Source organism: Centroberyx gerrardi, chromosome 9 (assembly GCF_048128805.1).
Source record: "Centroberyx gerrardi isolate f3 chromosome 9, fCenGer3.hap1.cur.20231027, whole genome shotgun sequence".
In the NCBI taxonomy this organism is placed as follows: domain Eukaryota; kingdom Metazoa; phylum Chordata; class Actinopteri; order Beryciformes; family Berycidae; genus Centroberyx; species Centroberyx gerrardi.
The window spans coordinates 19,491,940-19,512,186 of record NC_136005.1 but is presented as its reverse complement, the minus strand read 5'-3'; the positions used below and the strand labels follow the sequence as shown (position 1 = coordinate 19,512,186).

At 39.4% G+C, this 20,247-nt stretch overlaps 1 protein-coding gene across 3 annotated transcripts; it reads left to right on the top strand.

The window, feature by feature from the left end:
• The first annotated feature begins 194 nt into the window (after positions 1–194).
• LOC139932455 (kynurenine--oxoglutarate transaminase 3-like) lies at positions 195–19,196 on the top strand. 3 transcript variants are annotated; one of them, XR_013505091.1, is made up of 15 exons: positions 208–260; positions 1,205–1,295; positions 2,528–2,589; positions 3,362–3,506; positions 3,967–4,116; positions 4,277–4,363; positions 4,511–4,636; positions 4,791–4,911; positions 5,598–5,674; positions 5,764–5,853; positions 6,002–6,188; positions 6,783–6,856; positions 7,005–7,091; positions 7,219–7,759; positions 19,047–19,196. XR_013505091.1 is itself a non-coding variant. In XM_071926245.2 (14 exons), the coding sequence occupies exons 2-14, from the start codon at positions 1,206–1,208 to the stop codon at positions 7,273–7,275; spliced, it is 1,353 nt and encodes a 450-aa protein (XP_071782346.1). In that variant the 5' UTR covers positions 195–210; position 1,205; the 3' UTR covers positions 7,276–8,205. The 3 variants fall into 3 exon arrangements, 2 of the variants coding, with proteins under 2 accessions (XP_071782346.1, XP_078141764.1); XM_071926245.2 differs by lacking the exon at positions 19,047–19,196 and having other exon boundaries at positions 195–210; positions 7,219–8,205; XM_078285638.1 differs by lacking the exon at positions 19,047–19,196 and having other exon boundaries at positions 7,219–8,205.
• Positions 19,197–20,247: the final 1,051 nt, after the last annotated feature.

Genomic DNA, 20,247 nt, shown 5'->3' with positions numbered 1-20,247 from the left:
GCGCATGCTTAACGTCATACTTGCCAACTCTGATATCACAGAAACTTCCAATAATATTTACTTACCATTTTGTTGGGTCGGGCATGTGTGTACAGTTCATAATAGCGATATTTCCGACGGCACTTTAAGGCAGCATCACTTTTCGTCCCAGGCTTTGACAACGCCGTTGTCTTCTCCTGCGTTTCACCGGAGCTCTCTCTGCAGCGAGAAGTAAGTTGAGTGTGCAGACCTGCTGGTGGCTTAACTTCTGTTAGTACATGGTATGTGTTCGTAAAGTACTGGTGGCGACTGTCATCACTGTGGTCCGTAGAAAAAGAAAGCTGACAAGACAGCGAGCATTTGGCAACGTTACAACGCTATGACTAGATGTTTATACTGGCTAACGCTAGCTAGAGAGTGCTAACCTGGTGGGTAACGTTAGTGGGATAACACATGCATTACTAAGAGATGTGTGTGTTCCAGTTGAGCAGTACGTTAGTGCTGAGGTCGTTTAGCAGGGTGTGAAGTGTTATTATCTTTCCGATTAACAAATATCTGTCTGTAGCCATGCTGCCATTATTTCAGGACCCTGTTGCTAGCTCACTACCGCCATCTAGTGTTTTAGGCAGTGAACACTACAAATACAATTTGAGAAGTAGTAAGCCCTTGGACGACACAACATACAAATCTTTAATAATGTTGATGCTTGAATACTTCTGAAATGATGAATATTTAAGCAATATCACAATAATTGCTTTTATACAACAGTTCTATAAACAAAGCAATATATATGTGCAAACATGAGTTCATGGACCATATGAGTTTCTTAACTTTCTCTGCTGAGGTAATTGTGATTATAGTCCAAATAGTCGTCCTGATACATTCTGTCATTGTCTATTCAATGAAATAATAGTGAACTGTTCTCATTATGCTGGGGACCTACTAAAACCCTCTCATGGACATCTAGAGGTCCCTGCACCCCACTTTGGGAACCACTGACCTAGCTATTGTTTTTTTTTTTTTTTTTAATTCAGTACATAGGCTGAGGACTGGGGCAACTTGAATGTTAGCAAGTTGGTTTAAGGCTGGGGTAACCTTTTATTGAACCAGCATTCAATTCTCTTACTGTTTCCAGATGCAGTACTTAACCAACTAGAATATTAGATCATTATAAAGGAAAATAAACAATTATTATTCTCTTCCTGATCTGTCTGTTTCTGTGCAGCATGAACGCAACACAGCACATCCTGAATTCCTGCAAGTTTCTCTGTGACTCGGTTCAGGTGAACTGCACAAGAAGGTTTTGTACCTCACAGGTAAGTCTGTAAGACCTATGAGTTCAGCTCCAGCACTCTGCTTAATGTCTGGGTGGTGATACACTTAGTGATTTTGGGGGGGCAATGTAGATTGTAACATTCCTAGCAACAGGCAAAAAAGAGACCTACAGGGTTAAACATACATTTTTTATCCCTCGTTCTGACAGTGTTGTCTGTTGTTAGAGTGTTGCCTATCTACATTGCCTAAACATTTCCCTGTTTATCACCACCCTAACAACATGCTCAATAGGAATATGTAATCAATTTGAGAGACTTTGCTACAAATTACATAACTGTGATCACATAGGACGTGTGTTTGAATGCGGTTGTTATTTTTAATGCTTTGAGCACAGCTGGGAATGGCACAATATGCTTATCTCACAATTCGATACATGATATGGGGTTCATTATTCGATACAAGCACCATACAATGTGATAAATAAAAGTTCAATGACAACAAAGTCCGACTGTGCTGAATTATGTTTTTTTCTGAACCACAAATCTTTCTAGCAATGGCATTGGCTTGCTAGAATGTAAACAACAATTTAAAAATGCCATTACAAAGTGCAAATAATCTAATTTGGGTGGAGAGCTTGTGAAATTGTGATGGGCGAGCCGTGCATAGCAATGAGAATTCTTAGTTATTCTTAGTAATGCTCCTTGCACCCTTTGAGCTCTTGTGCTGTTACTAGCAACGCTCACAGCTGTGCTTTGTGTTTGAGCAGGAGAAAATGTGTCCTATGTGATCACAGTATTAAACAAGTGTGCTAGTGCTTTCTAGGTGCTCGGGTGGAGTGGAGGGGTGGGGGGGATAAACGATTGGAGTGAGTGAAACTATGTTGACTTTGAAAACTCCACCTGTTAACACCTGTTAGCTGTGGTTGCATAGGAAGTAAGAATCGCTGAACAAAATAGTTAACCACTACAGTTAGAAAGTCACTGAGCTGCTTCCTGGTATGTGGATGCATACCAGCCTCCAGTAGGTTGATGCTTGTTTGACTTCTACTGTTCTACCTGGTGTACGAGCGCACACTGCGTTTCCCTTCTGCAGGGCTCTTAGGGCTTTCCGCTGCCTAAACAGTGCATACTGTAATTTCCCTAAGCACTGCACATGGCAAAAAGCACTACACACGAAAGAATGAACACACAGAGCCCGGCTCTCATTGAGGCGCTCCTGAGCACCTAATAAGATGCTCAATGAGGTGTAATGTTTGTTTCTTTTGATGTTGCAGCGTATAATGGCGTCACGGCACAAACACTCCAAAAGAATTGAAGGACTGGACAAGAATGTCTGGTAAGTGCAAGGTTAAAAGTTAAAATATTTACCTATATTTATAAGACAACAGGACAGGAGTATTGACCACAGACCATTTTCCCCTTTTCCATCATCCTCTCCATGATATGAAAATCAGGGGCAAAGTAAGGCTGGCAAGCTGGGTGTAGTCCTTCATCCTCGATACTGTACTATTGAATTTTAGTTTTAGGTTTTTAGTTTAGTTTTTTGTCCAATAGACACTTGCCACATTGTGGGGAAAAACACATTCCACCTTGTCTCTTTCATTACAATGCATTAAGGGCAGGAGAGGAAAGCATGTAGTGGATGTATGTTTGGTGACGCTGAAATATTGTGAATTAAAAAATAGTAATTTGCTCTGGTGCTCAGATCCACAAAGGCAGGCATTTTTCCAGTATCTGTGGCTGGCCAGATTGTAACAGAAAATTGCCTGTGCTTTAAACAGAAGGAATAGCCATCAGTTGAAGTTTCTCAAGACATAGTAATAGGCTAGGTTGAGTGATCACAACGGGAAAATATCATGTCGTTATTCTCTATTTTTGGTAATCTTACTCTGTTATCTATTCCCAATTATTGTACAATATGGAGGCCACAGCCTATGTGGACCTCTATCTAGTTTTCAAAACCAGATGTAGTTCTTTTGCTAAAATTTTGCCCTCCTCTGTGCTAGATAAAAACTCCATTCTCTGAGATGCTTCATACAGTAAATATTGATAATTTGATCAGAAACATAGATCTGTGAACCCAATGGTTTATTTCATTGTCATTACAGGGTGGCGTTCACTTCAGTGGCAGCAGACCCATCCATTGTCAACCTGGGCCAAGGCTTTCCAGACATCCCTCCTCCTTCTTACGTCAAGGAAGCACTGGCAAAGGCTGCAACAGTGGACAGGATGAATCAGTACACTAGAGGCTTTGTAAGATATTTGTGCCACTCACTCATGATAAGATACTATAAAAAAAAAAAAAAGTTTCTAGACTGGGATGCCCAGTCTTTTAGCATTTCTTTTAAATCCACTTGGAAAAGGAAAACCTCACTAACCCCATAGGTTTAGCCCAAACAGATTACTGCGATTGAATTAGGGCAATGGTTTTTGATGAAAATGTTACATAGTGCAGTTTTAATACTTAGCATGGGACAGTATGCCATTACCCGTTATATTGAAACACAACAATGTTGCGATGTTCACTGTAGAGCTGGAAAATGTAATGTGAATGTGATAACAGTTATTGCCATAATCACCTTAATAATCACCCATAATTCAACAATTCCAATTTTATTTAAACATGTTTTTTTTAAGCAAATCATGAGTTTATAGGGCAAAATGGAACCTGGTCAGAGTTTTCCTAGTGATATATTTCCTTCTCATTTAAAAGGGTCATCCAACTTTGGTGAAGGCCCTCTCTCAGGTTTATGGGAAGGTCCATGGACACCAGATTGATCCCTTAAAAGAAATACTGGTCACAGTAGGGGGTTACGGTTCCTTATTCAGCACCATGCAAGGACTGGTGGAAGAGGGAGATGAGGTAAGGAGATTTCCTTCACTTACTGGGTCATGCAAAGGTGTTTCTCTCCATTTGCTAATGTTACTGATGTGTGTTTTTTTTACTGTTGGGTTCACTGCATTATTTAGGACTTGTTCATACGCATATTGATTTACTGTATACTGTCAATGCCTTCCTCAAGGTCATCATCATTGAACCTTTCTTCGATTGCTATGTACCTATGGTACGAATGGCAGGGGCCAAGCCTGTGTTGATACCACTTCGCCTTGTAAGTTTTACCCAAAGCTATTGGTTTTTGTCAAACCTATTCCATATATATATTTCCTTTTCCTACTGCACTGACAGAAGTTGTTAGTAGTTTCTGGGAACCATAAGAAAAAATATGTTCTAAAATATTTCCTTTGCTATATTTTAGAAGTCTGAAAAGAAGAAAAACATTACAAGTGCCGACTGGGTGCTTGACCCAGATGAGCTTGCCAGTAAATTCAACTCTAAGACAAAGGCCATCATCATCAACACCCCCAACAACCCAATTGGGAAGGTATGTGCATACATTACTGTCCTCATGAAGCACAGAAATGTAAATAATTGCTGTCTCGGCACCGCAGGGAGAAACACTAGGTGTCTCGTAACCTTTCTGTACAATTGAAGGTACTAATTAAGTGCTTCTAATAGTCCCTGTCATCTTCCTCCAGATATTCACCAAAGACGAGCTGCAGATGATTGCTGACCTCTGTATAAAACATGACACTCTGTGCTTCAGTGATGAGGTGTATGAGTGGCTCATCTACAAGGGCCACCAACATATCAAAATAGGTACATTTTTGTTTCTCAAGTAGTTAGACCGATAAAAAATCGGGTATTTGCCTGTCAGTGTTAGCCACCTCCGATATGATGGAGGTTCCACTCTTATTTTTACTCAACAGTTTCAGGCGTGGCAATCTCTAAAACCTGTAGTGACACCTGCCTTAGCCTGCCTCGCTCTGCCTCACAGGAGCTTCCACCCCACAAAGGAATTTAACTTGGGTGTTTCAATGGAGAGTTTCATTGTCGCTTGGTCTAAAGAAGTCCAGAAATTGACTCCACAGGCACTCTTGAAGTGAAAAAGAGGAGGGCTAAGGAGTGCTTAATAATTAAAAAAGCCTTTATTAGCATGGCCAAATAATTGTACCATGTGATCCACCCTGTATTTTCCTATTGGTCACAATATCTATGTATGTAAGGCATCACCTTTGTTGACCTGATGCCCTGATGAAGACAGTGCTGGCTGAAACATGTTGGCTTTTTTAATTTTCCTGTTGGTTTAGCCATGCTAGTAGAGGCTTTTTAAATTATTGAACTCTCCTTAGCTCTCCTCTTTTTCACTAGAATGCCAGTGGAATCCCTTTATGGACTTCTTTTTTTCTACATATAGGTATTGGTATCGCCCTTCAAAAACCCATATCAGTCTAACCTTATTCTCAAGTATATTTTAATTCCCTTGTCTTTTTACTTATCAATAGCCACTCTGCCTGGAATGTGGGACAGAACAATCACCATCGGCAGTGCAGGGAAAACATTTAGCGTTACTGGCTGGAAGGTAAGAAATCTGTGGATATAAAGCAATATTCATGATTTTGTTATTATTCTTGTAAATCACAGCAAATGATTGAAATTTGTGTCTTTTAGCTTGGTTGGTCCATAGGGCCTGAGCACTTGATAAAGCATCTCCAGACTGTCATGCAGAATACTCTGTACACCTGCCCGACACCTTTACAGGCAAGTCTGCAAAGCTCCTGCATTTTCTCCTTAAAAGAAACACTAACACTAACATCTACAAACAGTATATTCTCTGAAGCTTCTCGCCGTCTGTCTCTCTGGAAAAGCTGTGGATTTGTCTCAGTCAGTGCATCTTGTATGTCTGCAGGAGGCTGTGGCACAAGGATTGCTCCGGGACTATGAGCTGATGGGGCAGCCAGAGTGCTACTTCTCCTCTCTGGCAGCAGAACTGGAGGGCAAGAGAGACCGCATGGCTGCCATCCTGCAGGAGGCTGGTATGTCTCCCATCATCCCAGAGGGAGGCTACTTCATGCTTGTGGATGTCACATCTCTCAGTGAGTTATTGCACATTCAGACTGGCATCATTTAAGACTCCTTGCAAGTGGTGCTTGTGGACATCTGTAGCTATAGCTAGCTAGTTCTGACTCAGGTTAGTTAACAGTTTCCAGTTTATATTCTTTTTATATGCTTAATTTATTGTCATCATGCATTAAATAGTTGGCTCAAGAATTTATACGCAAGGGGAGCTCGTAATCACAAATAGAAGAAATAAACTTCTGAAACGGAGATGTCAGAATGCAAAGTTAAACACACTCTTGTGTCATCGCAACATGAAAGATGTTTCGATATTTTGAACTCCAACTGGTTGCCTTGCACAATCGTGTGGGGGCGCTTGCTGCAACATGTTAGCGATATGGCTTTATGTTAATGACTTCCACTGAAAATAACTGACTTCTGATTGCTTTGTAGCTTATGAAGCATGCTTTTGTGAACAAACAGCATTATATCTTCCAGGGTTTCAACGTCCAAGTAATACGTTTCAGCACTGTGCGTCATTCAATACAGAAATAATATAAAGAGAAAAGAGTTATTCCAATTAGTAGCCTATATCAATATTCAAGTTTACCTCCTCTGTGTTTTGATTGTAGATCAGGATCTGTCACACATGACCGATGATGAGGCTTATGACTACAAGTTTGTGAAGTGGATGATTAAAGAAAAGGTGAGTAATTTTAGTTTATACCCTTTTTGGACACAACCATCTCGTCCATATAAGTTGCTCCTTGAACCTAAGTTATTGTACTGACTTTGTAATTATTATGTTTTTGTTTTTTTGGTGTTACGTTTTTTTTAATATGCATTTGGTATAGAAACTGGCAGCCATTCCAGTCACAGCATTCTGTGGAGAAGCCTCTCAGAAGCAGTTTGAGAAATACATTCGCCTGTGCTTCATCAAGGTAAATAGAAAACTACCTCATTGCTTCAAGGCAAAAACACATCATCTAATGAAGTTTAACATTACTGAGGTGTCAAATTTATTTTAACACAGGTTGTATTTACTTTTCTCTGTCTTTCTCTTAACAGCAAGATAGCACTCTTGATGCAGCAGAGAACATCTTGAAAAACTGGAATAAGATTTAATGGGATGCACTGTCTACAAAGGCCTTGGCACAATTTCAAGGACTTGTGTTCGTGTGAAACACTAAAGGAATGGGATTAAAGTGCAACATGCTGCACAAATTGGAAATGGGGAAGGAAACTAGACAGTTTGTAGTGAAATTACATGACCTGCTCACTGGTTAATTGTGTGTCCTTTAATTTTTTTCTCTCTGCCTTTGATATTTGTACTATACTTTTCTCATCCATCAAAGTCTTTGGGAATAGGCGTGCCCTCAACTCATTACAATCACAGTTTTTTCCCACATATTGACTGTAATGAAACACCAAGGGTCCTGCTCCCAGTTTTCTTTCACTTTCAAAAGCCTGAATAACATTGCCCCTGATTTGTGAAGAGAGGATTGGATATTTTTGCCAATAGCTGACTTGAGAGTGGATTTATTTGTGCGTGTTTCTGCAGACATTGAGGTGGAAAGGTGTGTGTGTGTGTGTGACCTCTACTGACCAGGTTATTGTTAGCTTTGGACGTCGTGTAATGACGTTGTGTAATGACGTCGTCTTCTCACATTGGAGACACAGTAGTGATGCAGTGATGAATTGTTTGGATATGCCCCAATCTACCAATCTGTTATCTCACAGTGGGTATCAACAATCCCGTATTCATTCCTGTGTTTGTATGCATTCATTTCCATATTCATATATTCACACTTGTATTCAAGTAATAATGTATGTTATGTATCTTCACTCCTGAATATGACTCAATATGGTGCAGAATGTGTAGGGGTTTCACATTAGGGACGTGTGGTTTCCAGATGTAGATTCACTGACCAATGTAATTTACACAAGTGGTGGACAGTGTGGGTATAGGTGAGCAAGGAAATGCTTTGACTGTGCTAACTCTGAGTTGTCAATAAACCAGTGGACTAACACAGATGCTGTGCTGGGCTGCTTTGTGAAAAACCCCTGTGTCAAGTAATTCTTTTAATTTCAACAATAGCAAGGTCTCTGATATTGTATTGAGCCTCCTTTGTCTGCGGAAATACTGATGAATATTAATGTTTTTGGTAAGACCTCAACTTTGATGTCACAAATTTGTTAGGCTCCATCACTGTCAAGATCAATAAAAATGCATATAGCCTTCCATTTTGATTAGTAATCAGGAATTTATTTTTCATTTTAAAGTGAACAATACAACATCACAACTGTTTTATTTGAAATTCTACATCTTATCACAGAGGCTGCTGTTCTCAGTACTTTGATTATTGTTGATACTCCTTACATGACTTTTGTGTTTCTGAAATGTGTTATTAATCATGTCAGTAATCATTAAAACAATGGTTCATCTTTGCTCGAGTCTATAGCGATTGGGAAATTAATTGGTGGCTACGGAGGAAGTTTTGTTTGGGTTCACAGCTTTACAGTATATGAAATGTACAGCAAAAAGAAACTTATTTCATCAGATGTTACTAGGAGCTGTAATCATAGCCACCACATGGAAAGGTTTCTCTGTAACATCTTGTATATCCCTTCATGCTTGTAGAGGGATGTAGGGAAAGTAAACTATAGTTCAAAAACATGCGTGGAATGTTTTAGTCAACTTATTGTCTTCTCTACTTTGATGGAAGTGTGAGATGCCCAACACCACACTCCTATAACTTCACCAGTTATGTTCAGTGCGGTTTGTTCTTGGTCTGTCAGACGCTGTCAAAGAGGCTCACACACATCCTGTCTCCCCTTCAGCAGCGGCACCAGTGTGATACTGTCACTGTGGTACTGTAGCTGACATCAGACGACTGTAGGCTACATATTGTCTTAGTGGTTGTTGTATATCATAGTATTTTATTTATTTATTTATTCAGTTTATTTCTCAGGGACAGTGCATATTAATAAACAATACTGTAAATATGCCAGAATTAGCCAGGAGGCTAGTTTTCATCTGTAGTCCCTGGCCAGGTGTGAAGTTGGCAGCCTAAATCAAAAACAAGTTTAAAACAATAATCATGTAGTAAGTCATATCAATTACAATAAAAGTAGAACACAGACGGACATAAGCAGAACACAGACACGGGCCCCAATAAAAGCAGAGTAAATTATGGTTCAACAAAGCAGAAACAAACAATTTCAGGACAGCTTAAATTACAGAACAGCTTCGCAAAGACAGACATAAGCAAAGACAGATATGAGCAAAGACAGACATGAGCAAAGACAAATATGAGCAACAGGACAACAGTAGCACTAAGGTAAGTCAAGCAACAGGGCAGTTTGGCAGCATACAAGTTGTGTATTGACAGATATTTGCCAAATGATGAAGGCATCCAAACTAGTGCTGACAGATTTGGTGGCTTGTGAGCCATGTTCTTAACTCTCTAGAAAAGGACCTGTAAGTGGTGAGTTCCCTGATGTGGGCTGGTACAGCATTCCATTCATGTGCTGCTTTAATTGAAAAGGCAGATTGACTGAAAGCAGATTTTCTTAGTGGGATAATGCAGTTTCCTCTTGTGACTCCTCTTGTAGTAATCTGATTTGTATTTACTCGTTGCCTAACAAAGCATCGTTGCAGTTGCTGATGTGTAGCTTTCTTGTTGTAGCCAAGAAGCGTTATAATGGTTTGTGCTTCCTGTTCTTATAATATGTTATACATGTAGACAGCCTGAAGCCTAGGAAGTCAGGTGGGTTTGTTAGGTTTCTTCAGTGACTGACTGCTATCAGGTGAACCCAAGACAGCTCAATTCCCTCAATGGCCAGAGTAGCCTACATAACCAAACTTCAAATTTACTATCATTTAAGTTGCAGTCTTCTAGAAAATGTCATCCATAACACAGGTACAACTTCACCGCCTAATGAAAAAAGTAGATTCTGACGTTTAAAAAATATCTGACGAGTTGCGCGACGGTACACAAGGCAAATGAAGAAATAATTGCCCCAATTATTATCCAGCACTGTCAAATGATGACATTATTTTTACTGTAGCTGACAGAAAATGACAAAGCTTGAGAACATTTAAACATCTAAAATCTGCAAAAGTCTGGATGAAAAATGAAATGATTAGTTGGCCCAAAAAGGAAAAGAAAAATAGCTTGTTGTCTTGAAAACACTTAATTGCCCACCCTGTCAGAGTTTGTATCTTTTTGGTAGGATATTATATTGTGAGGCAAATTGCTGAAATATGGACCATAGCTACAGTAGTAGCAATATGTGTACACCTACTTTGAGCATACTGGAACTGTGTGAAATGATAAAACGACATGATAAGATGATTTTGGATTAATAAAAGAAGTCTATAAATAAAGTTTTCTAAAGATTATATAGACATGTCTCATATAGCAGGTTGACGACAAAAAAGATAAGCATGAGCAACAGCAACATATCTCATGACACTGATATCTGTAAGCTCTGCAAGTAATACCTATAATAGCAATTATGGTATGGCATTACATACCTGTTCCTGTCATTTGCAATTCACTAGTTGGCAACGACTCACTTGCCAACTAGTGAGGACCAGGTAAATTTAATTTTGTCTTTTATCTGATGCAGTTGCAGAATAGTTTTTGTTGATGAGTTTAAAGTTGACCATATAAGACACAGTTTGAAAATCCCTTACATGTTACAGATAGCAATAAAGTACAACTAAAGATTGATATCCTTTGCTTTTATGGTGTCTGCTGTTGCACTTTTATAGTTCAGAGAGTTGGGAGAGGCATTGTTGGGGCAGCAGACTAACAGCAGTGCAGTCTAGTTGAAGTCGCCAAACATTTCCTGCTCTCTTGCTCTCGGGGAGGAGTCAGGATGGGTGCTCCTCATCAAAGATGCTGACATCCTCTTTGGCTTTGATGACTGGAACAAAAGAATACTGCACTTTTTATGGAAAGCAGACCACCTCAGCCCAAGTTCCAGTAACAGTAACAATAAAAACCATGATGCTAGAGACTAATGTTGTTATTTCAAACTAGTAATACATTAATGATATTAAACTACTAAAAACAGAACAGATTGGCAGCGTTTATAGTTAAAAATGGCACATATTATAGCATTTTTCATTATTATTTTGACATCAAACATTAATATGGGTGTTCACTTATTGAATTTGACGATTAAATACAAAGTAATTGGTTTAAAACAGTATTTTTACATGTTTAAAATATCGCGCTTTTATTTTGAAGACTAAACGCCCAAACCGGAAGTGTTATTTTCTGTTAATTTGAACCAGCGGAACACATCTCTCAGAGCCATTGCTCTGGTCCCACTTCCTGTTACCTTGAGTGACAACGAATACATCCAATCAGCAACGACAAAGAAAGGACCTACCTTTTCCGTTTTCTGTGAAATGTTGAATTGTTTTCTCTTTTGCCGTTGTGTTTTGTGAAATGTTGTTGTGTTTTGTGAAATGTTAATTTGTTTTGTGAAATGTTAATTTGTTTTATGAAATGTTGTGTTTTGTGAAATGTTCATTTGTTTTGTGAAATGTTGTTGTGTTTTGTGAAATGTCGTTGTGTTTTGTGAAATGTTCATTTGTTTTGTGAAATGTTGTGTTTTGTGAAATGTTGTTGTGTTTTGTGAAATGTTAATTTGTTTTGTGAAATGTTGTTGTGTTTTGTGAAATGTTAATTTGTTTTGTGAAATGTTGTGTTTTGTGAAATGTTCATTTGTTTTATGAAATGTTGTTGTGTTTTGTGAAATGTTGTTGTGTTTTGTGAAATATTAATTTGTTTTCTGAAACGTTGTGTTTTGTGAAATGTTGTTGTGTTTTGTGAAATGTTGTTGTGTTTTGTGAAATGTTCATTTGTTTTATGAAATGTTGTTGTGTTTTGTGAAATGTCGTGTTTTGTGAAATGTTGTTGTGTTTTGACCCTCAGGGCCACCGTACTACACTCCCAATACCAACCAACTAACCAAGTCAAAACACAGGATTAACATCTATTCAAGTGTTGCCTTGCAAAAAGACATTCCTGTGTGATTAAATAAAAAATGTAAAGGCAACTTATTGATCAATCTTGATCATCATATTTGCCCAGACATGTATTTTCCCATGTCATCTCTGCCTGAACAGCTGAACCAAAACAGAATCTGTCTGTCATTAAGAGCTGAATTCTCCTCCGTTCATTTCAGCCACTAGTATCAACTGTGTTTGAGTGCTTTTACATCTGTTCTGTAGTTGTGAGTTTGGTAGTTGGTTTTATTGTGTCGTTTCTGCACTGTTGATTTGTCATCCAGTAACAAAACATCCATGGACTGGATTGAAGGAGAAAGGGTCATCTATAGATCCATCAAGGTATGTGAGCATTGTTTATTGTAGTTAAATTGTAAAGATTTTGAGCTGATGTATGTATGTAGCATAAGAGGCTTTTGAGTGACATTATCTCATTTACTTCAAAGGTACTGTTCAATGTACCGGTTTACAGAGAGACTGTACAGCTCTGCTGGGAGTGGAAGTACTATGAAGTACAAATAAGAACCGCTTTTGTTTCAGGCCCACACAAAATAAAACACCTGACAAATTCTGGTAAAGTGTCTCCTATGGTTATACATGAGAACATCTGATGTTTTCTATTGACTTTTAGAAAAAAATGATGGTGCAGTTTTTGAGGCTTCAGCAACAAAAGCAGGTCCCATCTGAGCTGACAGCTGAGCACATGACTGACTGGCTGGTGGAGCAGGGCAAGAAATCTCTCGGGGAGCGGTGAGACTTACTGAGACATACAGACAGTCCACCACTCAATCTATCATCAACTCTGCTAATGTTAAAGGAATAGTTCACCCAAAAATGAAAATTCAGTCATTATCTACTCACCCCCATGCCAGTAGAAAATCGGTTTAATGTTTGATGTCCACTTTAGTCTCTGTTCTGTATGTATTCTGCACATTGTAATACATGCAGCGTTTATAGTTAAAAATGGCACATTTTATGGCATTTTTCATTATTATTATGACATCAAACATTAATATGGGTGCTCACTTATTGGATTTGATAATTAAATACAAAGTAATTGCTTTCAAACAGTATTTTTATTTTAAAATCTCGTGCTTTTATTTGGAAGGCTAAACGGCCAAACCGGAAGTCTTGTTTCTGGTCATTCAAACTAGTCTTACCTATCGAGACTGGGGTGCGCGCAAACGTGACGTTTTTTTAAATTAACAGCTAGAGTGGCAATTTCAATTAAATAATGGTGTAAATGTCGGTCTTTTCAAGTCTTTTGGCTTTTGGCTTTAAGAGACTTGGATTATGCTGTAAGAGCTGCATGGAGCCATTTTATGGTTATTTTCCGTTATTTTTTTAACTCTGTCTGTCTGTCCATCTGTTGTATGGACTAACAAACTTTACCCGATTTTCTACTGGCATGGGGGTGAGTAGATAATGACTGAATTTTCATTTTTGGGTGAACTATTCCTTTAAGCTAGTCTGTTACTAATGAGAAGAAAATGGAGCAACAGTTAAGATGAACCTTCTGTTTTCTTTCCATTTGAAGATTGTGGAGGTTTGATCTCGAGAGTTTTGATAAAAGTGTCCAGCCTCTCCTCACGCTGGTAAGACCAAGATCATGAAAAGACTCAGTTTGGAGTAAATTATCACATAGCACTAGATTGATCCTGTAAATAATGTCAAATCTTAATGGTGCATCCCATTTCTTGTTTCAGATGTGGGAGGTGAACATCAGCATGAAAATGATGGTTATTGAGTTTTTAGCCCGAATCGTGCTCAACTCACCTGAAGCCAACATTCCTTGTTTTCAGTAAGTCACATTTATGAGATAAGGTGAAACTTGAATGATTCCCGTGGGGAAATTGTGTCTTTTCAGAAAATGTGTATTTCAACTCATTTTGAGCGACTCTCATCGACAGAGACCCTCAGATCATCCGTGTGGCTGACAAAGCCACCAGGAGCCTGATGGAGAAGCAGCAGCCCAGCTCCAGCCTCCTCGGCCCCCAGGAAGTGGTAATGCTGGTTGTGCCTAAAGTGCTGCAGGGCTTCTGGATTAATCCGGCGATCCTCTCGTCCGTACCCCCGCTGCAGCTCAGCAACCTGGCCGTCGGACTCACGAAGACCGTTGAGGATAAGCTCTCCGCCTCTCTGACCTCCACGGACCATCATGCCGCCTTCTCCCGCTCCATCCGGGATGAGAAGGTCCTTTCTATCCAGAACAAGGTCAGAGAGAAGTACACTCCAGACGTCCTGCTGGAGAAGCTGAAACGCTTTGGGCCAGAGCTGCTGACCAGGATCGTTGACGTCACAGTAGGGGAAATCTGTGTGATGTTTGAGCCACAGAAACACATGGAAATGTCTGAAGTGCTGACCACCAAAGAGGTAAGAAGACCTGCGCAGATGTATGATTGAGTAGCTGGATAAGATACTGTATAATAAAAAAGAAAAAAATTTTTTTTTCTAAAATTCAAACGGCTTCTCTCCCTCTTTAGGTGGAACTAGATGATTCCACCCAGCCAGCTGTAGTAGATCGAGCCGTGAATTCAACCCCCCTTAATGGAGATTTGAGTGAAGAGCCCGGACTGGAAGAGGACACAACAACAAGCCCAGAAATGGACTCTGCTGTTGGTACAGCTGCTCTGGTTCCTCTGACTCTCCCTACTGATGCTCCTGTGGTTCCTCTGAGCCTCCCTACTGAAGCTCCTCTGGTTCCTCTGAGCCGCCCTACTGAAGCTCCTCTGGTTCCTCTGAGCCTCCCTACTGAAGCTGCTGTGGTTCCTCTGAGCCTCCCTACTGAAGCTCCTCTGGTTCCTCTGAGCCTCCCTACTGAAGCTCCTCTGGTTCCTCTGAGCCTCCCTACTGAAGCTGCTGTGGTTCCTCTGAGCCTCCCTACTGAAGCTCCTCTGGTTCCTCTGACTCTCCCTACTGAAGCTCCTGTGGTTCCTCTGACCCTCGCTACTGAAGCTCCTCTGGTTCCTCTGAGCCTCCCTACTAAAGCTCCTGTGGTTCCTTTGAGCCTCCCTACTGAAGCTCCTCTGGTTCCTCTGACCATCCCTACTGAAGCTCCTGCCATTACTCCAGTTCAGGAAGGCTTGACCAGCAGCCTGGTTGGCACTGAAGTTCCTCTGGTTCCTCTGACCCTCGCTACTGAAGCTCCTGTGATTTCTCTGAGCCTCCCTACTGAAGCTCCTGTGGTTCCTCTGAGCCTCCCTACTGAAGCTCCTCTGGTTCCTCTGACCCTCGCTACTGAAGCTCCTGTGATTTCTCTGAGCCTCCCTACTAAAGCTCCTGTGGTTCCTCTGAGCCTCCCTACTGAAGCTCCTCTGGTTCCTCTGACCATCCCTACTGAAGCTCCTGCCATTACTCCAGTTCAGGAAGGCTTGACCAGCAGCCTGGTTGGCACTGAAGCTCCTCTGGTTCCTCTGACCCTCGCTACTGAAGCTCCTGTGATTTCTCTGACCCTCGCTACTGAAGCTCCTCTGGTTCCTCTGAGCCTCCCAACTGAAGCTCCTGTGATTTCTCTGACCCTCGCTACTGAAGCTCCTCTGGTTCCTCTGAGCCTCCCTACTGAAGCTCCTGTGGTTCCTCTGAGTCTCCCTACTGAAGCGCCTGTGGTTCCTGTGAGCATCCCAACTGAAGCTCCTCTGGTTCCTCTGACCCTCGCTACTGAAGCTCCTGTGGTTCCTCTGCGCCTCCCAACTGAAGCTCCTCTGGTTCTTCTGACCATCCCTACTGAAGCTCCTGCCATTACTCCAGTCCAGGAAGGCTTGACCAGCAGCCTGGTTGGCACTGAGGAGAAGGAGGAGGTGCAACAATCCTGACACCACATCAGGTAGGAGTTCTTCATCAGGTCCGCTCACACTGTAGCTCATGTCTACTTCCATCAAGATGAACTGAGGCATTGATTGTCCTCTTTTATTTTTCAGAGATCAAAAAGAAGAAGAACAGAGTTTGACGCTTCTTCCGTCGGCTGTTCCAAACACTGAGGAAAACAGCCGAGGAAACAGAGAGGGACTGAAATCCCACTGCAAAAAATAAATTCAGTGTTGCATTGCAATCAGTCCATGTCAGTCAATTTTTTTTTCATTTACTGTGAATTGATGCATTGTAAAATTCAGAAATTATCATACAGGAATTCCTTGATACATATGCATATACAGTCAACTCCAGAATTATTGTCACCCTTCATGAAAATGAGCAAAATGTATTTATATAAAATAAATAAAATTATACTGAACAAAAATATAAATGCAACACTTTTGTTTTTGCTCCCATTTTTCATGAGTTGAAATAAAAGATCTAAGACTTTTTCTATGCACACAAAAGGCTTATTTCTCTCAAATTTTGTTCACAAATTTGTTTAAATCCGTGTTAGTGAGCACTTCTCCTTTGCTGGTCACAATAAAAGGCCACTCTAAAATGTGCAGTTGTGCTCTACTGTCATAATGACAGTAGAGCTACAGTAAAAATACTAGAGTTGTAGTAGAATAGGACAGAATCGTAGTAGAAGACAGTAACGTCTGTCATGGTAGAAGGTATTAATCAATACAGAATCAATGCACTCAATAGAGCCAGGAAGTAGCCTAATAACCTCCCTAGTTAACTGTTAATAATGAGGGTTGATGACAGATGTTGGGCCAAGAAAAATTACCCAAAATTGACATCCATAGTAGGAATCATAGGTAGGAATGCATGCTAAACATAACTAGAGTTAGCAAATAATTTCCCTAGAATGACCTGTTAGCTGTTAGCTGAGTGTAGCTAAAGTGCTGGGTGCTGTTGGCAGCTGTCGGGAGTCTGTGGGGAAGTGAACTGCTCCTCTTCTCTCCCACAGTGTCAGATCCTTATCCAGGTGCTGATAATATAAGTATAATAAGTAATATTTAGACTTTTTTCCTCAAAATTACCACTTTATTCTTGTAATATTATGACTTTTTTAAGGTCATTTGGCCCATGGGGCAAGACAGCCTCAGAGCCAGGAAAAATAATCGATTGCAAAGGATTACCCAATCAGCAAATAGATCCCGCCCCATTCACTTTGATTGACAGACGGCTGAGACATTATAAAAAGTGACTTTATGAAATGAAAAGTGTTATTATGAAATAAAAAGAGGAGCAATGAGATCACACATGTAATTCTGTAACTTTCTATTCCATGTGTCCTGTTTCATTCAGTCAATCCATTGTTATATGATGTAGGCTATCTGATGTGTTTCCTTGTTCTGTTTAAAAGAAAAACAATAAAAACTACTGATTATAAAAAAAGAGGAGCAATGAAAAAAGAAAAAGGGAAATAAAAGAACCACTTTGAAAAATGTAATTCAGAATAATATCATGTAATTGAAAATAAAAGCCATTTGAAAAATAAAAAGTTTTTATGAAATAAAAATACAATTAAATATAGTCATCTTATTATAAAAACAATAATTATGAAATAATATTATTTAATAATTTTTAAATTAAAGGAAAACCATCAATAAATTATTAATGTATTTATGTATTTATTTATGTAATTATTTATTTCACTGACACATAATTATGTATTTAATTGTGACTATTTTGGTCCTCCATAGGTCCCATGTCACGTTATCAAATAAAACCCACATTTCCGAGCGAATGCAGCATACTGTATAAATCTTTGTCAGCAAAATTTCCGAGTTTCATGAATGCAACATCAGTCTCCCGTCGGTAACAAACGCGCGGATTCTTGATGTGTGCGAATAACTTTAGTAACTAGCTACTTACTACTAAAATACTACTCCTACTTACTACTAAAAATTCCCACTTTGTACTGGTCTCTTCAACGATTTACATATTTAACTTCTAAGCTGAACAGTAGCTGGCTAGCTACATAATTTAGGCCTAACTGCGTTACACCAGCTGGGTTACGCTAGCCACCGTTTGCTAGGTTTAGCTAGCTAGCTAAATTAACAAACTACTGTAGGCTGAATTTGAAAGGCTAAAACGCTCTGTAGGAGTTGGAAAACACTGTTGCTAGTGGAATATTGACCTGAAAACACAACTCCTCAGAAGCGGATAGAAAAAGAGGGAGAAGAGTCTTCTAATGACAGACTTTTTTGAAGGGTAACGTTAATTATTTTCCCCCAGAAATGGTCAACTTGTTTCTTCAACCATGTTAAAAAAAGTGTTCTAACACAATGTATTTATTTATCTATGTCAAAATGAGGCTATGAAGTAATGCTTTTAATAAAAAAAATATTTGTTTAATTTGCATCTCGTAGAGTTCAGCACAGCAGCAGCAACACCTCAGGTCAGCCCAGTGCAACCCAACACACTTCTGCATCAGAGCAGCACAGACCAGCAGGAGACCAGACCTGTCCCAGTCCAGCAGCAGAACATAAATACTGTAAGTTTTGTGATTTCTGGGATTTGTGATTTTCAACTTTCATATGACCATAGGCAGCAGGTTTAACTGCCACATCAGCCCTGTACAATGCTCTATGCTGTGGCGGGTTATGGTTAAGTTAGTTCCAAGTTAGCATAAACAAATAATAAACCCACAAATGAGTACCATAAATGAATGCTATTATTGTTGCAACTTTATCCTATAATCTCCTTCATAAATCATCAAATTGAGCATTTCACTCAATTCACTCCACTCCTCTCACCCCACCCACCCCTTTCTGGGTGGGAGTCTTCCTCACAATGTGACCTAAACAATATTGACATAAAAATGTCACTGGTATGGCAACACAACAGTGTTTTTAGACAGTATAGTAGTACTGCTGAACCATGACAAAAGATGAAAAAAAAAAAATCACTAATAATGGTTAGTACTCAAATTCATATCAGACAAATCTAATGCGACTTGATCTAAGAGTCATCTATCATTGCACTGCTGACTTCTATTGAACAGGGCAATGTTAGCTTTGATAGATCTAAGAAATGGGTTCCCAAATAATAGTACTATTGTGAGTGAGTGTTTTATAGATGTGCCATTGTGGAAGTCTGTACAAGGCCCCCTGCTCCAGTCTTTCCAATACACAGCCGTAGCTCACATGACTGTAGGCCATAGCTGTGACTAACTTGTGTCTTGAGTAATATGACTGGAGAATGAAACATTTTGGAAGAGGTGTGGTTATTTTTGTAGCTATTTTAATGAGTTTGTGCTTAATATTTCAGAACATTTTGAAATGTGTAATATTTTCATAAATTTGCATAAGCCACAAGGTAATTTGAGAGAATCAAGGCAAAACTTGAAATTGTGTATTGCAATTTTGGAACATGTTGAACATGAAAATGTCATCTAGGATACATCTGGCACTAATTTAATAAAGAACATATAATTTGCTGAAAGTAACAATCAATTAAGATAGAAATCCTGAAGTTATTTTTGTTTTGTAAGCAATTTGAAGAGGATGTTAATATGTTGACCACATCAAACATGTAACACTGTATATCTCTAATTCCTGATTTAATAGCACAATACATGTTTCCACCAAAAAATCATTATACATTTGATGACATATGTAAGTTATTTGCAGAAAAAATTATTAATCTAGCTAATGTCTTCTAACATTCTCTGTGTGTGTGTTTTAAGGAATAGCATTGAACATGTAATGACGTTGTCTTTACATTTTGGAGCTACAGTATAAAGTTTTAAAGGCTGTCAGATCACCAAGCTAATTTACATACTGCACAATTTACCCTGCCTTTCAGCCCTCGATATGTAGAATCTAACCTAAATTAAATAGACTAAAATGGGTCTATTCAAAAGAATCAATCATAAATTAGTGTAATGCAGTGGGCTAGTGTCTCTCTCTCTCTGAACACTCACATTTTACAGCAGGTCCTGTAGGGATATTCATTCAGTGTATTTCCTGTAGTAAACATATTACTGTGCTGATGTACTTAAAATGAACATATTTAGCACAAGGCTACATAATCACAATTGAAACCTTTTGCATTGTAATGTTTTGATCTTTGAGTAAAGCACTTCCACCACCTGCTTCTCAATAGATCTTTACCCCCTCCTGGTGGTAGGTCTAGATTTTCAATAAGAAAGATGATGTTTCTCTTTACAAAGCTAACAATGTGGCAGTTTTCTTTTTTAAGAC

What these genes read in the sequence shown, in the direction of transcription:
- LOC139932455 (XM_071926245.2), top strand. Translation starts at nt 1,206, where the DNA reads ATGAACGCAACACAGCACATCCTGAATTCCTGCAAGTTTCTCTGTGAC. An exon ending in GGACTGGACAAGAATGTCTG is followed by an intron (nt 2,590 to 3,361) that starts GTAAGTGCAAGG and finishes TTGTCATTACAG; the next exon opens with GGTGGCGTTCACTTCAGTGG. An exon ending in TGTTGATACCACTTCGCCTT is followed by an intron (nt 4,364 to 4,510) that starts GTAAGTTTTACC and finishes GCTATATTTTAG; the next exon opens with AAGTCTGAAAAGAAGAAAAA.